This window comes from Tiliqua scincoides, chromosome 6 (assembly GCF_035046505.1).
Source record: "Tiliqua scincoides isolate rTilSci1 chromosome 6, rTilSci1.hap2, whole genome shotgun sequence".
NCBI lineage: Eukaryota > Metazoa > Chordata > Lepidosauria > Squamata > Scincidae > Tiliqua > Tiliqua scincoides.
In genome coordinates this window covers 84,256,165-84,280,010 of record NC_089826.1, presented here as the reverse complement: position 1 = coordinate 84,280,010, position 23,846 = coordinate 84,256,165, and the positions used below count along the sequence as shown (strand labels likewise).

The 23,846-nt window shown below is 41.3% G+C and overlaps 1 protein-coding gene across 2 annotated transcripts in view; it reads left to right on the top strand.

Annotated features, from left to right (window-relative positions):
* RGS12 (regulator of G protein signaling 12) overlaps positions 1-23,846 on the top strand; it is a 75,031-nt gene that overhangs the window by 36,453 nt on the left and 14,732 nt on the right. For both annotated transcript variants that reach the window (XM_066631783.1, XM_066631784.1), the window contains exons 4-11: positions 7,978-8,147; positions 12,874-12,966; positions 15,463-15,606; positions 16,652-16,831; positions 17,270-17,423; positions 18,556-18,632; positions 19,619-19,819; positions 20,813-20,886. In XM_066631783.1, the coding sequence (XP_066487880.1) occupies positions 7,978-8,147; positions 12,874-12,966; positions 15,463-15,606; positions 16,652-16,831; positions 17,270-17,423; positions 18,556-18,632; positions 19,619-19,819; positions 20,813-20,886 (1,093 nt within the window). The remainder of the gene's footprint in view (positions 1-7,977; positions 8,148-12,873; positions 12,967-15,462; positions 15,607-16,651; positions 16,832-17,269; positions 17,424-18,555; positions 18,633-19,618; positions 19,820-20,812; positions 20,887-23,846) is intronic.

Genomic DNA, 23,846 nt, shown 5'->3' with positions numbered 1-23,846 from the left:
GAATGTATTTAGCTGGTTCCTGTTTTACATATGAAATTATTTATAAAGTGCAGAATCAGTATTTGCAAGCACAGGCATGCCCCCAAGTAGTGATACAGGATGAACTGGAGATGTGTGTGTGCTTCTCATATCCCCACCCTACTCTTCCTCTCTATATGTTGCATGTTATTCATGCTCTAAGCAAGGACAGATATGTGAGGCATGCACAGAGATCATGAACCGCTTTGTGAACTTTTGTTGAAAAGCGGTATATAAATACTGTTAATAATAATCATCATCATCATCCCCCATTCTCCCCGATGTCCCGTCATGCTTCCTGTACACATGGTTATACAGGCATACTGCCCCCCCCCCGTACACAGCAAAACCACTCTTCTCTTCTTGGTCACACCAAGACTCCTCCTTTCAACCAGTGTCTCCCCAGAATACATCACAATCAACCTCACCAAAGCAGGTAAGGTAAGCAGGAGAGACAGGAAGGGGGGAGTGGGTGCAGTGGGGGACAGGAGGGACATAAGAGGGGAGGGGAGGCTGGGAGGGGGTGAATCCAGCAGCAATGGCATATGCTGAATTCTTTCCCATTGCCTACAGCCGCCCCTTCTCCCTTGCTCTCCATGCTCCCTTGATATCCTAAAAATCAGTAGCACAGATCCTAGGAGACCTGTAGCGGAGCTGGTATCATACAGGGTGTAAGGGGATTTAAATCTCCTTAACTTCTGAAGCCTCCTGATCCTCTCCCACTGAATTTGGCATGCCACTTTTGGCATGGCTGCACCAGCGAGGAGGGGGAGGAAGAGGATAGGATTGGACTTGGAGTTGCTGTATGCCCCCAAAGTGTCTGTTTCCTGCAAATAGCCCCTCTGGGGACATACTCGTGTAGAGCAGCTCAGGTAGAGCAGTGATTTTTTGCAGGAAAATCGCATTAAGGAAAAGAGTTAACTACCCACGCACTGTGATGCTGATCTGATCAGGCTCCCCTACTGCTGCTGGTTTCTGAATTAAGCATTCGCAATAAATTTAAAGATAGATCAAATTCTTCTCTAACTCCTTGGAAAACATTTTATATAATGGTAATTTAACAGCCCAATCCTATGTATTTTCCCATCATAGCATGCAGCCACACCAAAACGAACTGTGCTGCATGCTATGGTGGGAAAGTCAATCAGAAAGCTTGGAAAGGGAAAGGGAGACAAAGGGGGCATTTTGGCTCCCTCCAAAGGGATAGCATCTGGCACAAGTCACCTGCATCAGGTGCCCCCCCTTCCGCCTCTTTCACGCCCCCAGCTTCCCCCCATCCCACCCACCCAGCCAACATACCTGCATCAGTGGGGTTCCTCTTTGGTGCATGCAGAGTGCAATCCAGAAGTGTGTGGCTCCATGTGTTTCCGGAAGGTGTTTTTCCAATGCCATAAAGTGCATTCTACAACCAGAACACTAGTTCCTGCTTTGGATCTCATGGTTAGGATTGGGCCATAAGAATTTTTCTTTCTTTGATAAGGAAAAGGTATTCACTTAAAAGTTGTAATCATCCAAGGTACTTATATAACATTTATCAAACTAAGATAGAAAAGAAATAACATTATGGCACTTTTTCAGTATTTTCCAATACATTGTTAATTCAGAAATATTCTTCAAATGCAAAACAAAATGGCTAACCAGAACAAAACATAATTTGATTTAAAAAAATTAGTTTTGACTGAAAAGCTGTTCTCTTTCCAAAATATGCTCAGAGGTTATAATTTTCTTTGTTGCATTTTTATCACACTCTTCTTCAGAGGAGGTCACTACATGGTTCTTCCATTTATCCTTATATCAATTCTGTGAAATAGGGAGGTTAGGATGAGAGATAATTGGTCACCCTTGAACTTTATTGCTGTGTGGGAATTTGAATTCAGGTCTACCCAGTGTAACACCACTATATGCAGATTATTGGGAAAGCGATTTCAGACTTTGATATCAGAAAATAAACGAAGGACATATGGTTGATGGCAGTGAAAACAAATATAAGTGGAAGGAGAATACAGAACCAGTAATAAAACTATTATTCAGTGACATATCCTATAGATTGTATTGAGCAAAGAAATGTGTTTTTTCTGAAATTCTGTTAAAAGTATGATTTTTCAGGTGTGATTCTGAAATACTTCCTTTGGATAGATGGAAGAGAAACATGTTTGATGGACATGCCAATTTATTGTGCATTTCACAATGGTTATTCGGATAGATCAAACTGCTGGCCAATATTTTGCTTTGTTTTGATTTTCCTTTTGAAGTAATTCTTCTTTGTGTATTTATCATTTCAAGAAAGAATATAAAGAAACAGACTTTGGTTTATCAGCAGTAGCAAAAGTATTAGTTGTCAAACACAAGAAACAAATTCAGACCGCACTCCTGTGCACACTTACCTGAAAGTAAACCTATTGAACACTGTAGGGTTTACTGCTGAATAAATAGGCATAGGGTTGGGATGCAAATCATATTTATAACTTGTAAAAATATAGGATATAGCTAATATGACTACAAGGCCTATTCAAGAGTTAGCAACCCTGTTCTTGATACAGGAATTAAACAATTGCCTCTATACATCTACTATGTTACTTCAGGACAAGCAAAAGATGTTGTTGTTCTTAGCAAGTTACCCAACTCTCAGCCTATGTGAACAAGCCCCTGTAAAAAGTTAAGCATTGGATATAAAAGGCAACAGTCTGTTCTTCCATTATTAGCACTCACGAAGTGCTATACAGATAGTTTCTATCTAAAGATATATGTAGGAGGGATGCATGTGTCTGTGTTAATCATTTGATGGAAGGAGAATTTCGGTGTTGACTCCAAAATGTCTGTGCTGTTCATTATCTTGAATGGTCATTGTACAGAGATCACTGCATGAAATCTCACTATTCTCAAAAGCACAAAGAATCAAGTCTTCTGCTTGAGTAATAAAATGAAGTATCTGAAATATATTGCTTCTCAATGGTGCTGTCCCCTTTTCATGAGTCCGCCTGACCTAGTTTTTAATATCTCACCCTCCCTTCCCAAAGCTATCATCTATGGTACCATCTGAAGCAAATTTCTGCATATTTGCTAATAAATATTATCCTTACTTAACCAAGTTTCCATCTTTGAACTTGAATGGCTTCAAATAGTGACCTTCAAAGTTCTAGGAAGGAAACTTTATGGTGCATTTTGCCTTTGCTTTTCTTATAAAGTACCCAGCTTGGAAACCTTTTGTATTGTTTTTACAGAGCTGTTTATTGGGAAGTCAAGAGGGGAAAACTTTACAGTTCTGAATGAATACCAAAAACAAAAATATTCCTTCCCCCCCCCCCAAAAAAAACTTGCCTGCACTCACTGTGTTAAGCTCTCAGTAATGCCAAAATAATCTCCTGAAATATTTTGTGACTAGTGTTAGATGCACAGTAGATGTACAGTAGGAAAACCTGATTAAATCAATTGCCCTCGAAAATGCTATCCCGATAACTTCATCAGTTGTTTGTGTAGACAGGAGAGTGTCTGACAGCCCAATCTCTGTCTGAGAGCCCAATTCAGCACTGCCCCACCACCAGCTCTGTGCCTGCAGCACCGGTGCTGGATGTGTCAAATGTGCCATAAAGCACATCTGCTGCACCCAGAGTGTAAGCGATATTGGTGGGGAGGCCTGCACTGCCCCATTAGCACTACCACTGGAGCTTTAGCTGCTGGTAGAACCAAAGTAAGTGCTGAGCAATGCACTGGCATGGGGGGGGGGGTGGGAGGGCAGGGTTGAGGCATGTCTGAGGGGACAGCAGAATGGGGGTGGGGCAGGCCCAGGAGGGGTGGGATTGGCGGAGGCCTCCTCCATCAAATCCTGTCCACACTCCTGTACTCGAAAACCTGACACAGGGCTTCTCAAGTGTGCACTGGCTGAATAGTTGACGCAGCTTCAAGGCTGCGGCATTACTCATGGTAAGGGAATGAATGTCCCCTTACTCTGAGGAGACCTCCAGCCTGCTCGCATCTAGCATAGAATGCAGTGGTTCAGTGCCAGTGCCCCTGTGCTGGATAGAATTGGGCTCTCAATCACACTGTCCTTTAGGTATTAGAATGTGATCCACCCATACAGGAATTGCACATGGCACCAACAGGGAAGAAGGTGGTTACCACCATCCCCTACAGGTTGAGCCTCATTATTCCCATGGGTTCCTTTCCAAGCAGTTGGATGGCAAAAAATGAACTATAGCAAATCAATTTAAAAAACAAAGTTTCTTTGCTCCAGTGATTTAAAAACAGCCTTACTGACCTTTGTGATGTAGGATAAGAGTCATTAAGAAAACAATCCATCAAGCAGTTGTTTGCTTCACTCAGTCCCTCCCTTCACCAATGCAAAGTGATCACCTTTCTTTCACCTAAGGGGGAAGGGAGGGGCCCCTGGAGAGAGAAGGATTAATGGATTGTCAGACAGCTGCCCCCCCCCATTAAGGAGACTATTGTTAAAGGACTGTTCAGTTTTTTAAACTGATTTTAAAGGGGTGCATTTTTCCCCTTCTCCAGGGATCAGCTCATTCCTTCTGTTTACAGGGGCCATTTGCACTGAGTCAAATTGGTGTATAAAAATTCCGTATATAAATAGGCTGGACCTGTATTCTCTTGCTCAGAGCTTACCAAACTTTTCTCCTGGCAGGGGGGAGCAATACTTCTCCACCCACCAACTCATTTCCCTCCTAAAGACTGCTTGTTTCTGTTCTTGTGATGTCTAAAAATCAGAAGTGAACTGCTTTCAGAATTTCTGCTGCTTTTCCCATCATTAAGGCCCCTGGGCTTCCATGACCAGACTGGTGGGCAGCAAAGGGCATTTTCTGATTGCCCTGGCAACCAAGCCAACACTGCCCGAATTTCAGAGCAAGTGGCAGCAAGGAAGTACAGGTGCAGCCTATTTATCCATGGATTTTTTATCTGCTGATTTGTCTCAAAGCAAATGGGGTGGGGGAACTGAAAGTTGCACACACCTTTGTCTCCTTTGCCCTTCCCTGTCCTCTAGCTCCATTTCCAGGCAGCCCAAAACACTTTGGAAAGGCTCTTCGGAAAGGAACAGGCAGGGAATAGCCATGGAAGAGGTTCCCCTTGCTAAGGAACAGTAGCACTCTTGGAGCCCCTGAGCCAGCAAAGAGGCTGAAGAGGGAAAGGGGGTGGCGGAAAACCTCTGTAGCCAGAGCACATGCAGCTCGATCTCTCTCACTCACTCAATCCATTAATCATTCTCTCTCCAAGCACTTAGTACAGCTTCACTCCAAGTCAAGTGACCCCTCCCATCCCCTTAGCACTTGAAGGAAAGATAATCACTTTGCATTCTTTTGCCAGTGCTTCGCTCTGGCTAAAGGGAGGGGTCACTGGCTCAGCCTGGAGAGAGACTGATTGATGGATTGTCTGCCTAATGACTCAGTCTTACATCACAAAGGCAAGCAAGGCTGTTTTTCTAAATCACCTAGGAAAAGGACACTGTTTTTTAATGAATTTGCTTTATTGTGATTTTTGCCATCCACCTTAGTTCCGGGAACAGAACCTTCATAAGAACATCTAGTCCAGCTTTCTGTATCTCACAGTAGCACACCAAGGAGCACACCAGATAACAAGAGACCTGCATCCTGGTGCCCTCCCTTGGAATCCTCGCAAATAACCAGACTCAACCTGTACTGAACCTTCCCCCCTTTGACTTTTCCTCTTTAAAAAAAATTTTCTTAAAAAAAAAATTATTTTGCCACATCTCAAAAAGGATATAGTGGAAATGGAAAAGGTGCAAAAGAGGGCAATTAAGTTGCTGGGCTGGGGCACCTTCCTTATGAAAGGCTATGGCATTTGGGCCTCTTCAGCCTAGAAAAGAGATGCCTGAGGGGGGACATGATGGAGACCTACAAAATTATGCATGGGAAGAATAAAGTGGATAGAGAGATGCTCTTTACATAACTCTCACATAACACCAGAACCAGGGGACATCCACTAAAATTGAGTGTTGGGAGAGTTAGGACAGACAAAAGAAAATATTTATTTACTCAGCATGTGGTTGGTCTGTTGAACTCCTTGCCACAGGATGTGGTGATGGCATTTAGCCTGGATGCCTTTAAAAGGGGATTGGACAAGTTTCTGGAGGAAAAATCCATTATGGGTTACAAGCCATGATGTATATGTGCAACCTCCTGATTTTAGAAATGGGCTATGTCAGATGCAGGGGAGGGCACCAGGATGCAGGTCTCTTGTTATCAGGTGTGCTCCCTGGGGCATTTGGTGGGGCGTCTGTGAGATACAGGAAGCTGGACTAGATGGGCCTATGACCTGATCCAGTGGGGCTGTTTTATGTTCCAACGATTTTTCTTTGTTGGGTTTTTAAGATAGCAAAATTTTCCTCCTGTTGGGAGAAAAATGTCTAGAGAGTAGTAAGGTGGGGGGGTGCTGCCCAGTTGTGCTTTAAACTGCCCCACCCCACCCACACTTTGTATCAAATTAGCATGACTTGCGTTCTTGACAGGTCACACCACTATAGTATCTAGTTTGCCCCTTGAAACAGATTTCAAGAAAAATATGCAAACACTAGTTAATGCTAATTCAAAACTCTTGAAGATGAATTTTCCTTGTATGAGTCTGGTGGTCGAACTACAGGGCAAATCCTATAATATAGGTCTGTCCTGTTTATCTGCTGGTATGCAACCCACATATTTAACTCACTGTGGGTTCAGAACCTGCAGCGGAGGGTCTTACCTGAGCTCCTGGACCTAACCAACTATAGAAGCAAACCAGGCAGCTGTCTGTGATGCCAGAATTGAGTCAGTTTGGCAGTTGAATGGCTGGGGTTCCTACATAAACTTCTCTCTGCCAGAATTCCCCCAACAGGAACAATCTGTCCTGGACAATTTTATGTACTGACTGTTCAATGCATTGTAAATTCTATGTCATGCTGAGTTGTCAGAAGTAGTGGTAGATGCAGCATCTTTTGCATGGGAGAGACTGAATGTTTAGAATCGTATTTAGTAAATAATATAAGCATTCTCATGTTTCTACTAAAAAAGCAAGTCTTAGAACTAGTGCAGGGGTGTCCAAACTTTTTGACAGGAGGACCACATCATCTTTCTGACACTGTGTTGGGGCTGGGGAGAAAAAAAAAGAATTAATTTACATTTCAAATTTGAATAAATTTACATAAATGAGTGTTTTGGAGATGGAACTTATATGAATGAGTGACGGTCTTGCAATAACTCAAGGTCTATAAAAGGCCTTGCACAAAGCAAAGTCGGCCTTTCTTGTCCTTTGCTGCTGCATCACAGATGTGAAACAGCAAGCAGTGGAGGGAGCTCTCATCCCACAGCTCATGTGAGAGGTAGAACAGTCACCATCACTGCTGAGAGCAGTTGCATCACTCTTTTATGGGCTCCAGTAAGTCTCAGGAAGACCCAGAGACTCATTAGAGACTGGGGGATCCCCGCAGGTCGGATTGGGAGTCCTCAAGGGCTGCAAGTGGCCCCAGGGCTGGGGTTTGAGCATCCCTGGACTAATGCAATAACTTAAATTGTTAAGTTTAAGTTAACTGTCTTGTGTGCTCCCTGGGGCATTTGTTGGGTCGCTGTGAGATACAGGAAGCTGGACTAGATGGGCCTGTGGCCAGATCCAGTGGGGCTGTTCTTATGGTCTTAAATTGAGACTTTTACTGTTAAAATGGCTCTCTAGAGTTTTCAATAAACAAGAAAGGAAAGATCCCCATTGCAAATAGCAGACATTAACAGTCTTCCATGCTTCACAGAGAAAGAAAAAGAAAGTCTGCATTATTTCTCTGGAGATGCCCCAGCTCTAATTTTGCAAGAATCTGCTGCTTGCTCTTTAACTCAGCTGTTGCTAGTTGTTAAAAAGTTGTTAAAATAATTGCATAATATAGAAATTGTTTTAACTGCCTTGTTTCTGAAAAGTCTGCATATCTGCAATTATGTTGATAGATAAATTTTCCCTTTTCTTTCACAACAGAGTTAAATAGCAGTGATTTGAAAGATTGTGTCAGTGACCATAGCCTCAGCAGCAATGCCAGCCTCCCAAGTGTCCAGAGCTGCCGAAGACTTAGAGAAAAAAGAGTTGCAAGCTGGGCTGTTTCATTTGAATGGCTTCTTCAGGATCCAGCTGGTGTTAGGTATTTCTCTGTAAGTAATGGCAAATATGCTCTGATGAAAACTTTATTATTATTATTATTATTATTATTATTATTATTATTATTATTATTATTAACAGTATTTATATACCGCTTTTCAAAAAAAATGTTCCCAAAGTGGTTTACAGAAAGAAATCAAATAATTAATGACTCCCTGTCCCAAAAGGGCTCACAATCTAAAAAGATGCAACACCAGCAGACAGCCACTAGAAAATACACTACTGGGGTGAGGTGGGCCAGTTACTCTCCCCCCGCTAAATAAAAGAGGAGCACCCACTTGAAAAAGCGCCTTACTGCCTTATTGATTTCAATGGGAGAATTAAGCACATTTCAAATTCTCTCCCATTGAAACCAATGAATCTTAAATATGCTCAATTTTGACTGGATCATGTCCATTTCATTTTTTGCAAATTTGGAAAAATGCTTTCTACCAGCTTAATAATACTGATAGATTAAGTAACAGTGTTTGGACTTTTAACTGTAAGCTTCCACCGCACGTAACTTTTTTAAAAAATGCTTTGGGATTGGCTTATGTATTGGCTTATAAAAGTTTTTGTGCAAATGCTTTCTTTCATTGCTGCTTCAGAACTGTAGTGGGCAAACAGCAAGAATTTACATTTTTTATCCCTCACACAACCAACAAAATTGGTTGTTTTCTTGGAAGGGATGGAAAATTCTTTCAATGATTAGTGCATTTGGCCAAATAAATTGGCTGGGTAGCTTGTGGTTCAAGTTACCCCTCCTCTCCAAAAAAAATCAGCCATACAAAAATCCTTATGTTTTTGCATTTCGTTAAAATGTTAAAACCGATGTTTTAAACCAATGTTAAAACCAATGATGAAAGTGTTTCAGAAGTTCTAGCATCACATAATAAGATTTAGCACCTCCAACTTTAGTTGCATATTATCATTATCATTAATATTATCATAATTAACAGTATTTATGTACTGCTTTTCAACAAAAAAGTTCACAAAGCAGATGAGCAATCCTCTATGAACAAACTATGAGCAATTCTCTTATGTTACATTTGTTTTCCTCTTTTCCCAGAGTTTTTTTTCCATCTTGTGTTCTTTAGGATCCATGTTCACAGGAATTTGTAGAATCATCACACAAAACCATATACACTGTAAAGAGAGCATGTTGTTTGTTTTTTCACATTTTTATACCACCATTCCTCCAAGGAACTCAGGGTGCTGTACATAGTTCTTCCCCTTCTTTTGTCCTCACAGCAACCCTGTGAAGTTGAGCAATAGTGACTAGCCCAAAGTCACCCAAAAAGCTTCATGGCTGAGTGGGGATTTGAATCGGGATCTTCGAAATCCACTTCCCTAACCACTACAACGTCCTGGTTCTCCTGCATGTGCCTTGAAAGCATAGGGACATACTACCCATCAGGCAGTGTGCCTCACACAAAGGACGCAGCTTCTTCCTGAGCCACACTATATCCTCTGAGGGTCCTGAAGAGTATTCCCCTAAAGTCTACAGGAGAACACCCGAGAAAGGGGGCCTTTCTGGACCTCTGTTCTACCAGGGGGAATAATTCAAAATTCAGACTGACCTCCTGGAACTTCTTTTTGGGCATGCAAGACAAATTTATCCCTTTCATTGTCACCAGAGCTCAAAGTGAAGAGAATGTCTACTGATTGGTAGTGGTGTTTGGAAAGTTATTTATTTCACTCAGAAGTAAGCCTGTTGTGTTAAGTAAGACTTAGGACCCAATCTTAACCAACTTTCCAGCGCTGATGCAGCCATGCCAACAGGGCATATGCTGCATTCTGTGGGGTAGGGGCAGTCATGAGACCTCCTTAAGGTAAGGGAATGTTTGTTCCCTTAACTCAGGGCTGCATTGTGTCTGCATCAGTGCTGGAAAGTTGGATAGGACTGGACCCTTAGGTCCAAATCCTAACCAATTTTCCAGCACTGGCATAGCGGTGCCAGTGGGACGTGTGCTCATTCTGCAGAGACCTCCTCAAAGTAAGGGAATCTTTGTTCCCTTTCCTTGAAGCTGCTTTGCCCTTATGTCAGTGCTAGAAAGTGGGTTAGAATTGCGCCCTTAGTCTGTAATCCTATCTTACTCACCAGAAATAAACACTTCTACCCATTTGGCAGAATGAGAGGTAGACCTTCCTTCCATGAGGGACTTGGTCCCGTCCCCGTCCCCCCATTATTCCATCCCTTATATTGAAAATCTTGGTTTGGATAATCTTAATATGCACAGTATGGGTAAATGAAAATCCTTATAATAATAATAATAATAATAATAATAATAATAATAATAATAATAATAATAATAATAATATACAGTATTTATATACCGCCTTTCTTGGTCTTTATTCAAGACTTTATTCAAGGCGGTTTACATAGGCAGGCTTATTAAATCCACGCAGGGATTTTTACAAATTGAAAGAAGGTTCTCTCTTTCAAGAACCACTACATTCAAGGTGTTACACTCTGATCTGGTTTGACATTCTGGCCTCCATCCTCCCACGCTCCGAGCAGATGGAACAGCTCAGCTGCAGCTTGTCAGCTGCTTCAAGGTCGCACGGTGCCGGTGGCCTCGAACTGGCGACCTTGTGGATGTTAATCTTCAGGCAAATGGAGGCTCTACCCTGAGGAAAGATTGTATTTTGTTTAGCTATAGCTCACATTTTATATATCGGAAAGCTTTTGTAGCATTTCACTTTCCTAATTAAAATTGAGCAGAGTTTCTATTGAGGTGGGTAATTTACTAAAAAAGCTTTGATTAAGATAAACTTGCCAAAAGATGTAGATGGCACACTTCTAGGTTAATTTAGTTGGAAACAACATACCCTGATTTTTTTGTATATAAAATCAGATTGCAAATGCATTATTCATGAGTGTAATTTTTTAAATGGAAATTAAAAAGGTTTGTTTGTGTATAATGTAATTTACTCTGTGCAGATCTCAGCACTTCACAACTGTCACATTTATTTAAATATTACAACTTTAGTTCAGTTTTTATTCTGTTTAGCAATATGTGGCAGGCATGTTTTGAAAACATTAACTTGATGTCCAACCAAAGAACATATTCATCTGGCACATTGGAAAAAAAAATCCTTGGGCATTTCACAATCCTCATCATGCATTAGCTTCTGCAATGATCACCTAATCATATTTAAAGGAGCCATGCCCTTGGGGCATAGTTTACCATGATGGATTGCAGACAGATCCAAGACATTGTTTTGTAGTGCTATTTTAAAAACCTCAGGTTAGTTTCAGCTCTCTGGAAGGAAGGGCAGTTTTTCACTGAGGCCATATAAGGGGTTCACAGTCCAATCCTAACTTGTGCTGGAACAGGCAGGCCAAGTGACCTGCACTGTATCCAGCACAGGTTAGGAGGTGGCTGGAGCGCAACTCAGCATAAGGGCATACCCAGCTCCCAAGTCTATGCAAATGTGCTTAACAGCGCATTTACAACACTCCTGGGTCAGCACACAGGACTTGCACTGACTGAGCGTGCAGTTTGAATTGTGCTCCCAGTAACATTTCTGAGCATGTGCCAACAGTGGCTGTCAGTCTTTCCAGCTGATCTGATAAATGCTCAGTCCCAAAGCAAAGTATCAGCTTCAGATATGTGTCATTATTGTTGTTGTAAACAAAGTAAGAGGGTTCAGGGTGTTGCTGACCAACTCATAATTAAAATCAGTATTATGAACAGTGAAAATGCATGTTACAAGCTTGTGGTTTGTGAACTTTGTCAGTATTACTAATTTAAAAATGTGCTAAGTAAAGGTTGGATTGAGTCTTTATTCTCTGTTACAATGATTTGATATAGATGAAGCTTTGTTTAGTTAGGGATGAAATTGTGGGTTAAAGTTGGGATAAACAATGGTCCTGGACTTTGCATCGAGCCTTTTTTCCAATACCTGAACGATGTCTGAAACCAGTATATGTCCCATATTTGTACTCCTCCAGTACCAAACCTACCTCCTCTCCTAGGCTTTCAACTGAGAGCCTGTATTCCATCCCCCTGCCTTCTGAGATCAGACAGGCAGGTATGCAGAACAGGGCATTTTTATTTATTTTTATTTATTTTTCACATTTTTATACCGCCCTTCCTCCAAAGAGCTCAGGGCGGTTTACACAGCTCTCCTCCCCTCTTTCTTGTCCTCACAACAACCCTGTGAGGTAGGTGAGGCTGAGAGAAAGTGACTGGCCCAAGGTCACCCAGGAAGCTTTGTGGCTGAGGGGGGATTTGAACCTGGATCATCCAGGTCTAAGTCTACCTCCCAAACCTCAGTTTTTTGGAACTCTCTGCCTTGGGATATTTGTTAGCCCCATCTCTCTTGGTCTTCTAACATTCTATAAAGAACTTTTTTTGTCTCAGAGGATTTTGGGTCCTCTGTAAAGAAAGGGTTAATTTGTCTGCTATGCTCATGTTTGTTCTGTTGGTTTTATTTTTGATGTTTCTCTGCTATTTCTCTTAAAATGTCAGTATTATCTTCATTTTTATTTGTTTCAACATATATTTTTAGTTTTAGCCTTTACTCATCACTTTGGATGTTACTTTGAACATCCAAAGTAATGGGAGATAAAAAGCAATTATGTAGATCTTACTGCAGTACAGTTTGTGGGTATGAACCATGGAAGAGTTTCTTAAAGCTAAAGAACGTGACCTTGGCTTGGAATATTAAGATTACTTTTGAATTATCATTTCAAAAATCCTCATTGCTTTGTCATTTTCTTTTTCCACTTAGGAATTTTTACGGAAAGAATTTAGTGAAGAAAATATTTTATTCTGGCAGGCCTGTGAATATTTTAACCATATACCTGCTCATGACAAAAAAGAGGTAAGCCCATGTGGTCATCTTCTGCTTATGCAGTGGGCCCTTTTTATCTGTGGACTTGACTCAACGTGGATCCAACCCTGCGGATGGAGGGCCTCCCCGCACCTCAGAAGGCCTCCCAGAGACTTCTGAGAGGCACTTCCATTTTGCTGACAGCCCCCCCCCCTAGATTTGCTTATCAGCGGAAATCAGTATTGGGGGTGGGGGAGGTCCTGGAACAAATCACTCATGGATACCAAGTGCCCACTACTGCATATGCACACGCAAGGTTTCTGCCCAACAACCTAGTCGTAGTTCTGTGGTTTCTGTTTATTTATTTAAGGCCTTAAAATATCTAGATTGGACTAGTCCCCAGGTCTTCTCAGTAACAGCCCAGGGTTCCTCTTTTTGAACTGAAGTGCATGAAGTATTTGCTTCGTAAAGGGCTCCACAGAAGTTCCACTACCCTTCCTCCTTCCCAATGCTAGTGCAGGCAGCCAAGCTTTAGCAAATCCCAGACATACTTGGGACTGATAACTTCCTGGCCCAGTAGCTGTGTGAATGCTAGTAGAACGGATCTGCTACTGACTGGGAGATTTTGCAGCTGCTCTGATCCGAAGCTCATTTATCTGGTGATGATGAGGCGATGGGTTCTTTGAACTACAGACTTGTCTCCTAATCAAGCCCAGTTGAAGCTTGGATACCCCAACTCCACTGCCCTCTGTGTTTTCTGTGTGTGTGCTGCCAGCATTGCCTCACTCTCCTATTCACCAGCAGGGCAAGGAGGGAGAGGAAATCCAATCCAAACGCACTTCAGCATCCCCTCACCAGCACTGCCACTTTCCTCTCTGCCATCCTATTTGACATAAATGAGTGGAATATACTGGGTGGATGACATGAAGGAAGGAAGTGGTGCTGGTAAGAAGGCAGGAGTGGGCTCTGTATTAGATTACCTCTCCTAACCCACTCCAGGTGCTTTGCAGATGAGGAGGAAGCAGCAGCTTTTTTTTTCTTTAGCAGTGTGGCTGTTACTCTGATCCTCTTTCTGCTTACACTTAGTGAGCGCTAAGAGGGTAGGAGACCCAACTGAAATGCCTTTATAAGTAGTGGGCTACAGCAGTGTTTTTCAAACTTTTTAGCACTGGGATCCACTTTTTAAAATGATAGTCTATTGGGACCCACCTAGCTTCACAAGACTTTAAAAAGGTGATCTAGAAAGAAATAATATTTTTATTATTTCATTCATTTATTTACAAGTAGTATTTTATTATTTATTATTCAAAAACATTTCTCATAATGAAGTAGTTCTAATGAATAGTCTCAAGCCTTGAGGGGCTTAGCTATGTGACCCAGCCTGCCCCCACTACCTGTCAGTAAGGAGCTTGGAAAAAAACACACCAGAAAAAAAAGACACTCAAACATTTATCTCCCTATATGTACACATGCTTGCAAAGTGCTCTTTGCAGGACAGTTAGAAGCTGTCTGGGTTTTGAATTGCCTCAGGGCTTGAGGCAATTAGTTATCTGATCTTTCTTTCACCCTTGTTTTCACTGGAGGCTCTAAGGGACTCACCAGAAACTGGGTCCTGACCCACTAAGTGGGTCCCAGCCCACAGTGTGAGAAACAGTGGGTTAGAGGGAGTAGCGGGCAGTTGCAGGTTGCAAGGCACACCACATCAGTTTACCTCTCCCCACCAAACAAAGTAAGTGCCTCCATCAGCTTCATTGCTAGGTCAACCCTGCTTCTAATGCATAGGCCCAAATTGCAAGTTATGCACAAATGTGGGAAAAAATTCTGAAAACTCCATTTTCTATGGAAAGGCAGCTTCAGGAGTGGCAATTTGGAGTAGAGAAGTAGCAGGGAAGAAGGTGTGCCTAATCCTTTTCCTTTCTGCAATACTTTAGTGGCAGTTTCTGTCCAGCTCTATCTTTCCTGCCCCTGGGGTACAGATACATGTTTGCCTTCATAAAGAAGTGTCTAAAACCTCCCAGAAAGAAAATTAGCTTGGAAGGATGGAATTTCAGTGCAGAAACCCCACTCCTATCCTGCCATTTTTACATTCCAATGTGCCCCCAAGTTATTATTCCTTAGAAAGGGGGCCTTTGGAATTTTGTGCACATATTTGTGCATTCTGTATAGTTCATGCCCTGGGACAACCAACTTGTACTATGACTTGAATTATTTAGTTTTTATCTCTAGACTGCCTGTATTCCAAATCTGTTCACGCAGGTGTAGCTTAGGAAGAACTGTGTATGACAGTTAAATATATGGTATTTGTTGTAGTCCAAACGCCCTCATGTGTCCCAGGGGCTCTCATTGCAGCCACTGAGTGAAGCTCTGCAAGGAGGCTTCCATAGTCTCCAGCAGGAAAGTGCCACTTGCATATTCAGGAATGGCCTGCTGGATTGCTCCCAGCTTCCAAAGAAGCCAGTTTACGACCCTGTAGCATGGCCCCAAGTCTTCCATAACACTGCATGTGACCTAGTTTCCAAACAAATAACAGATCTTGCATTTTTCTAGCTTTCTTTCAGAGCTCGGGAGATCTTTAATAAGTTCTTGTGTAGCAAAGCTACAACTCCAGTGAATATTGATAGCCAAGCCCAGTTGGCAGATGATGTTCTCAACGCACCACACCCAGATATGTTCAAGGATCAACAGCTTCAGGTAACTTCTGAAATTTTAGAACTTCTACTTCTGTAACTGATAAACCTGAGCAAGTTTTCAAGAGATTATTTGAATACCAGTTTGGCTTGACTCTCTCTTTTCCTTTAAAAGAGATATATGTGTATATGCTGGGCACATCTGGTGGCCCAGACAGATGTACCTACAAATGAGGTGGGTAATTTTTTTCTGCTGCTGAGTAAGCATGACTCCCCCCTGCCTTCTAAACCTCAGATGATAGGAGTGCCTGCCTCTGAATCCTCTTTGCCCCTTGCTGGTGCTTCAAGAAGGCAAGTCATCCTTTTCAAATGTCTTGCAAGTTTATGAGAACATTGGTAAATGTTGGTTCAATGTCTTAAAAATGCAGCAACAATATTTTAAACCTGAAATATTGCAGTGGTCAGCTGAAGAGAAAATAGCAGATCCTCAAGAAATAATTCTTAAATCTCCAGAGAAGGTTATACTGTATAATAATAAAATAATAATAATAATAAAATTTTATTTTTATCCTGCCCTTCTCCCTAACGGGACCCTATATACTAAGCTACCAAAAATTATTTTAATTAAAGTGCTTTTTTTGCATCAAGAAAGACAAGGAAATGTACTTCCTTTTCTCTCCTTTCCAACAGTCATGGGTCATATACAGTTGAAGTGGGGAACTTTATATCTCTCCTATTGAAATCATTTGAATTGAAAGTGATTCGTTTGGATGAATTATGCCTTGTATCTTTTGCATAAGATTATGGGTGGACTGCTTAGGAGAAGATTATATATATATATATGTCAGCTTTATCTCATATCTTGGCTTCAGTCGTCCCAGAGAAATTCACTCTAATGATATCCATTTCATTTCCAGTTGTGCAGAGTGTAAACTTTATTTACAGCATTTCACTTTTAAATTGCAGAAGTCCCCCTTTCTTTTGAACCTGGAAGAACTATTGAGACAAATACCCATCTTGATACTAATGTTCAGGAATTTTTGAAAACTGAAGTTTAGAAACATTTTGTTAAATTCTGTCTAAAATATGCTAATATGTTTGCTTCTCAGATTTTCAACCTGATGAAGTTTGACAGCTATACACGTTTTCTGAAATCTCCACTTTACCAAGAATGTATTTTGGCAGAAGTTGAAGGTCGTCCTCTCCCTGATCCTCAGTGTGTTCCCAGCAGCCCTACTTCCAAGCACAGTTTTGGTTCTGAGCGGTCCAGTATTTCAACACCAAAAAAGGTTTCTCTCTGTTTTATGAGTAGTTGTTTACAACTTAAGTTCATATTCCAAGTACATATTCATACTTTCATTGATCGCCTGAATATATAAGAATCATATTTGCATATATTGTCTAATATTGTTGCTAATTCCTTCCTTTACTCAAAGTGTTTATTAGAAATAAAACATTGTACCACTTAAAAAGAAATACATTAGCCAAATAAGTTACTTTGTGCCCGCAATCAGTGAACCCTGTAAGGTTGTGGAGAAGCTATTCACAAGATGTGTGTTGTTTCTTCATTTCAGTCTTCACGATTTTTCTTGAAAACAGAAAGGTGTCACTTTTGGGCATCAACATTCATTATGATTAGGACTATAAACAGCTGAAATAACAGATACCTCAGGTGCTGTTGCTGTGCATAGATTAGCATGATTTTAAAATATATTTTTTGGTTACAGTTAAGTGGAAAATCCAAGTCTGGGCGATCCTTAAATGAAGAATCTGGAGAGGAGGACTCTGAGAGAAAGAAAAAGGGTACCTTTTTCTCCTGGTCTAGAAGCAAAAGTTTGGGGAGATCACAGAAGAAGAAAGAAAATGGTGATGGTACAAAAGGTGAGGATTGAAACCCAAATATTGAGTTATGGGTCTATATCATCCATTGTAGTAACATGGAGACAGGATCTTTAAAACCGGTTTTAGCCATGTTAGAAGCTTCTTGTTCATAACCTTACTTTTTTGTAACAAAAGCTCGATTTGCAAACATTAAATTTTCAAATATTAAATTCTACGCAAGTGTGCTTACAATGAACACACAAGTGTTCATTTAGTGAACTGCAGCAGAGAGCTTTATATTTTACAGTTGTATGGCTTTTATGGATCTTAGAGCCTGACTGTGAGCCTGTTTGAATGAAATCTAAAGACACTGAATTGAGAGTGTGTGTGTGTGTGTGTGTGTGTGAGAGAGAGAGAGAGAGAGATTAATAAGCACTGTACTTGTGTATCTAGAGACCCCCCCCCCATATATTTCCCTAAATGACAATATTCTGCATACCCTGAGGCTGACCTGCAAATCATGCTGTCACATCCTCCATTTATATAGAGCTCTGGGTCACATAATATATAGCATTCTCCCCACAAATGTATAATAGAGTCACGTAACTATGGAAAACAACTGTCTTGACTGAAATCTTGATTCCTGCTGGGTTTAGTTCACATCTCTTCATTGGTGCAAGTCGTCTCACCTAACTTGGAAGATGAGAATTGGAAGCTGGTTTGGGTAACTTCAAACCAGCTGATCAGAGCTTTGTCTTCCCAAAATGGGATAAAAGAGAGCTGATCAGCTGGGTTAGTTGCTAAATACCACACAAGTGAGGAGGAATGCCAATGCTATCTGGCAACAGCACAGTTCATTCCTAAACTGTTTTCAACTGGGATCAAGGAGAGAAAGATTCTTTAAGATCCTGATTGAGAGTAGATTTCTTCCAGTCAGGGTCAGTTTAAGTTCAAATCTATTTTAAGTTTCCTTTGAGCCTCATGATCTCAACTGCAGGTAGTCCCTGACTTATCAGGGATACCAACTTCAGGGGAGCTATGTTGCGCTTTCGTGCAGGAGCAGTCCCATCTGCTCAGACTTTTTGCACAATTCTGTATATGTATGAAAATTCTTGTACGTTGATTTAAGATTTTCTAGCAGGATTCCATTACTATATTTTATCACTATTTATGACTCAGAATTTTCTCACAGATTCTATACATGCCAATGGATTGTCCTACAGACGTGAATCTCAAGACTCATTGTCATCAGCTGCAAGTCTGGAACTGGTAAGGCTCTGCATTTTTGAACCAAAAGGATTGCCTAGAGTTCATAAAGGCAAATACACAGAAGATCCTTCACCACACTGTATTTGTTACCTGTGTTCAGGGCACTCAGTGGATGGGAGGCTTAGGGGGTTCACCGCCACAGCATCCTACCAGGGCTCAGGATTTTCTCTACATTTCAACCATTGACGGCCAGCAAGAGTAAGAGAACAGGCTCCTTATAGCTCTTAATTCCTCGGTGACTGCTGGTGTAATAAATCATGCAGTTTGTGTTGCTGCGAGAGGAATGGATAACAAGTTCCACTGGGATAATAAGCAGCAGGCACTGGCAATCAAGCAGATGACCACAAGGAAGTGAAATGTGAAAAATGTGAAAAAACAAGGAAGGCATACCGGGATTGGATAAATCAGGGGTGTCAAACATAAGGCCTGTTGACCAGATACAACCTGCAGAGGCTGTTTATCCAGCCCCCAAGATAATTAGGCTCTCTCAGCACCACAGTCCCTGCTTAATGATGTCACTTCCTGCCCTCATCAGGTACCAAGAATGCTATTCAGCCCACTGTATGAAACAAATTTGACACCACTGGTTTCAGTGGTCTGGCTAAATTAGAGACATGTACAAGCAAGTAACTAGGTAAATGGTGTAATAGATTTATGTAGCACCCCATCTGATTGTCTCTGGCATAGCATGGTTTTACGTGTGCCTGTGCTTCTCCTATCAGTTAACACTCAGAAATGTTGAAACAAGCCAGCTAGAATAAGTGGAGCATAGAAGAGCAGATTCCTACATTAGAATAATTTCCTTTAATTCAGCTGGCACAGACTCAATAAACTCTTTAAAGAAAGTGTGATGTTGAGTATTTCTTTACAGAAAATAAGATATTTGATTGTATTTTTCTTGCCTAATAACTTTTTTATTTTTCTCTATTTGGTTTGTTGATTCATTTCAACATTGAATATTAATCTTCCCTCTTGTTACTTGAAAGTTTGATTCCTCCAGGACGTTGGCACCTGCAACTGAGAAAGAAAAACCTTCCAAATGCTGCCATATAAACTTTCCAGATGGCTCATCGTATACAATGACTGTCAGAGCTGGATTCTCAATCAAAGAAATGTTATCTGGGTTTTGTGAGAAACAAGGCATTAACATAGCTGCAGTAGACCTGTTTCTAATTGGTGGAGATAAGGTACTTAATCATGTATATCATTATCAAATGTGAAATTCCCTTGTCACTTACCTGGGTGTTTTTTTTTTACTCTATTGTTGTACCCATAATACTACTATTAATAATAATGAGTTACAGGCATTTACACAAGGTGGACAAATAATCCTAAAATATTTTCCCCAATTTTTCTTAATTGATGATTTAACATATTTCTGCTCTGAACCTGCCTATTCACTTCCTTGGTGTCCAGAATTGAGCGGCTCTTGAGTCTGAATGCTGAATACGTTTTTCAATTGCAATGTATAGGAGTGGCTCAGCAACTCATAAAAATGATCCCTTCTGATACTTTTATTTAGCAATAAATAAAAGTGAATGTTACCAAGTATAAAAGTATAAAATTATCAATGAGGATTGGAAATTTAGAAGATTTCATTTGTTCCAGCAAATAATTTTTTATCTTACGTTGTAAAATATGAAATCGAAATTTTCAGTATATCTCTGAATTGTTGGAGGGACTTAAAAAAATTGATTTACTGATCTAGAAAACAAAGGGCCCAATCCTATCCAACTTTACAATGCTGATGCAGGTGTGCCAACAGGGAATATGCGGCATCCGGGCGGGGGCAATAATGGAGACCTCTTCAAGATAAGGGAACAGATGTTTCCCTTACCTCAGGGCTTCATTGTGGCTGCATTACTGTAGGAAATCAAAATTGTTGGAAAGTTACTGTAGGAAAGTTGGATAGGATTAGGCCCAAAGTATACATAACAATACAAAAAACTTGCTGTTTCCATGGTTTTATGCATATGCACATTTAATTGAGCAATCAACTAAACATCAGGTAATTAATCATCTTAGATTTCTTTCATCTTGTGTCAACGCTTGTAAAAATAGTCTGCTCATGCTTTATGGATATTAATTAAAGCTCTTGATTACTTCTGCATAGCTATACTTTTATGTTAGTGCAGAAATTTATATAGCTAACATATATTTTTCTTCTTCCATGCTTGTAGCCACTTGTATTGCAGCAGGACAGCAGCATTTTGGATTCTCGAGCTCTTCGTTTAGAAAAGAGAACTTTATTTCGGTAGGGAAAAAACTCTATCCTGTGGGTTTTTTAAAACTATCAGTACGTTGTAAAAAAAATTGTTCAAACCTACTCTGAAATTTAAATTTAAGAAAAAAATCTTTGCACTGTGAGGACACAGGAGCAGGAATGTGTGGTGAGAGAGTGACAAGTGAGGCAGAACCATGTGTACCACCTGATTACACCAGATTAAGCAGAGTAATGCATACACAATCACCTGGTTAGGCTGCGGAAATTCTCCAAGGACTCCAACAAGGTGATTCTTGCTCACCTGCCACTCCCTCACTGCTCATCCCTGTCCAGGCGTACTGATGCTCATTGGGGGCCCTGGCATTCACTTCAGTGGAGTAGATAGCAGATGCAGAGCTGCCCCTCTATTAAAGTGAATGGAAAGTACCCACTTTCACAAATGCTACTGTGATGAAAGAGTTGTTTCTGCTGCAGAGGATTTTCCTTCCAATGTCTGAGGTGGCTCAGGCTCAAAAGGGGAGCCAACCAATTAGAGGACTGGGGAGGCAGGGCCAGAAGAAGATCTCTAGGCCCAAGGGAGCATCTCTCTTCTGCTCTATGCTTGAGACTGGGCAGGGCAGGGGAAGCCTCTCTGGTAAGTAGAGTGAAGGCAGCTGGGGAAATAGAGCCCCAGGGAAATAGAGAAGGGACCAGAGGTGTTAGGTTTTGTTTTATACTTGTCTTTCCCATCCAGAGGTTGAGGAGCTCTTAGTTGGTTCAGCTTATGCTAGTTGGGACCCAGGCTCTCGGCCAAGTCTCGACCTGCTTGTGAGGCTTCCCTGCAGGCCAGCCCCAGTCAGGGGACATTTATTTGTAAGAACCCAAGCCTGTTTAAATTGTGTTTTTTCCTCACCTGTAAAAAAAACCTTTTTGCTTATAACCTCTGCTTGTTCAGAGATCAGTGGATTTGTCAGCCTCCGCACTCTGCAGGTATTACTGGAAGAGTGAGAGTGTTTTAACAATCTTGCATAGCATTCTTGGGGAGGGGTCTTGTCCAGGGAACCCCTCTGGGAACCGGATCTCCTGGGCTGGTGGCAGCAGACAGATCTACCAGGTCTGGTCCCACCAAACTGCAGGTTAAACCGATTGAAAGAATGGGGGACGGGAAGGGAGTGAGTGCTTGGCACTAAGCATCATGACCCTGGATGCTCTGATTTCCTCTTTATGCTTACATCCAAACTATGGTTTACCACTATGTTTCTGGTATATTTTCCAAAAGAAATAAAATTGGAGTGCGTGAGTGGGCAAGGAGGAATCATGTGAACACAGGGATCACTTATGTAGCACTGAATCATGGTTTGCAATAAATCAGAAGTGACTGAAGAAATCAGGCTGTATGTAGGGTTTGAGCACAGTGCTTGCTCGTGTAGTTCTAGACCGAGCTGCTCAAAGCACGACCCAGGGCCCGGATCTGGCATTCACACGGATCTGTCTGCCTGGTGAGCGGACCTTTCAGTTCCACTTAGACACCGTGCAAAGTCCCCCTCAATCGGGGGACAGGGACGCAATGTGCAGTTGTGTCTTCCAAGGCGTTCTGTCGCACAGCCCTCTAGGACACCAGGCAGATAACGGAACTGCCCAGACCATGCCTGTCCTCTGAATGAGGAGGACTTCATGCAGTCTAGTCGAGTGGAACACTCGAATGCAGCCTAGATGGGGGCCACATTCTGGATGTGAAGCATTTGCAACTTAGAGCATTGCTGATCTAGACCACCATTTAGCATTCTGTCTGCCTTTTGTCTCATGCATGCCTGTCCTTAACAGCAGTTTCTAGGTTAATTTCTTTTGTTAAACTTTACCTTTTCTTGAAATATAGCTAGGACCGTTCCTTTCTACACTTCCAAATAGTGTGTTATTTTTATTTATCAGGTTATTTACATTGTGCCATCCCTGTACCCAATTTCCTGTCCTGCAAGCTTGCAGCGTAGTATAGTTCTGTGTGTTTTAGAACTCTGAATGCTTTTTTAAAAAAAATAAACCATATGAGAAACTGATTCGGTTTGGGGCCATAGCACAGGTGGAGAGAGGTTTACTCCTTTGCCTCTGTGCTGACTCCTCAAATTATTAATCCAGATGATAAAATGAATTTTTCCTGTCACTGCTAATAGCAGCTTGGGGGAGTATTTAAATTGGAGCAGTGATACTGCAGGCAGGGAGTTAGATCCCTGTTCCCCTATACCACAGCCCCAATTCAAATCACCAAAGTCTGCTTTTTGAGAAGAAAATTTTTTTAGGAATGCCAGTCATAGAACTCCCACATCATATTTAACTACACCTTGTCCACAAGGGCAATGTTGAGTGTGATTATGAGACCTAATAGGTATTTGTTATGTGACTGTGTTAGACCGGCTATGCTCCTACCAGTCAGGGAAGTTGCAGTGGATGCTGTTTAGTATGTCAGTACAACCTCTTTGTAAGAACATAAAACATTTCTGGGTGTACCGTCTTCAATATGCCGAAATTAAGGCATTTCAGTCATTGTGTAATGCCTGGCCCTGGCTGTGAACTGAATGAAAGGAAATCTTTTGATGCTGAATTCTGGTAAAGAGAAGTAATGATAGTTCGACATAAGCTGGAGTGGATTCTATGATCACTGGCAATATTAAGTTTTCCCTAGTCTAGCAGGCTTGCAGAAATATATTGCTCCTAAAAATCAGGAAACCTATGGTGGTTTGCACCTTGTGTTTCCAACACATGTGCTCTGTTAAATCATCAAGAGCACATGAGGAGTCATTCTCCTTGGTAGCCTCCATGTTGTCAAATTCTTATCTCACTAGCACCCTGTCTGAGCTCCTGCAGGACCTGATTTACAGTTGCTTTCCTGGCCAGAAATAGTGGAAAATTGGCTTTCATGCCTTTACTTTTAGCTAATTATTCATTGTGATTGGAGGAGGTGGTAGCTTTTAATATTTTATTAAATGTTATATTTTATTAAATATTATTGTAATAAT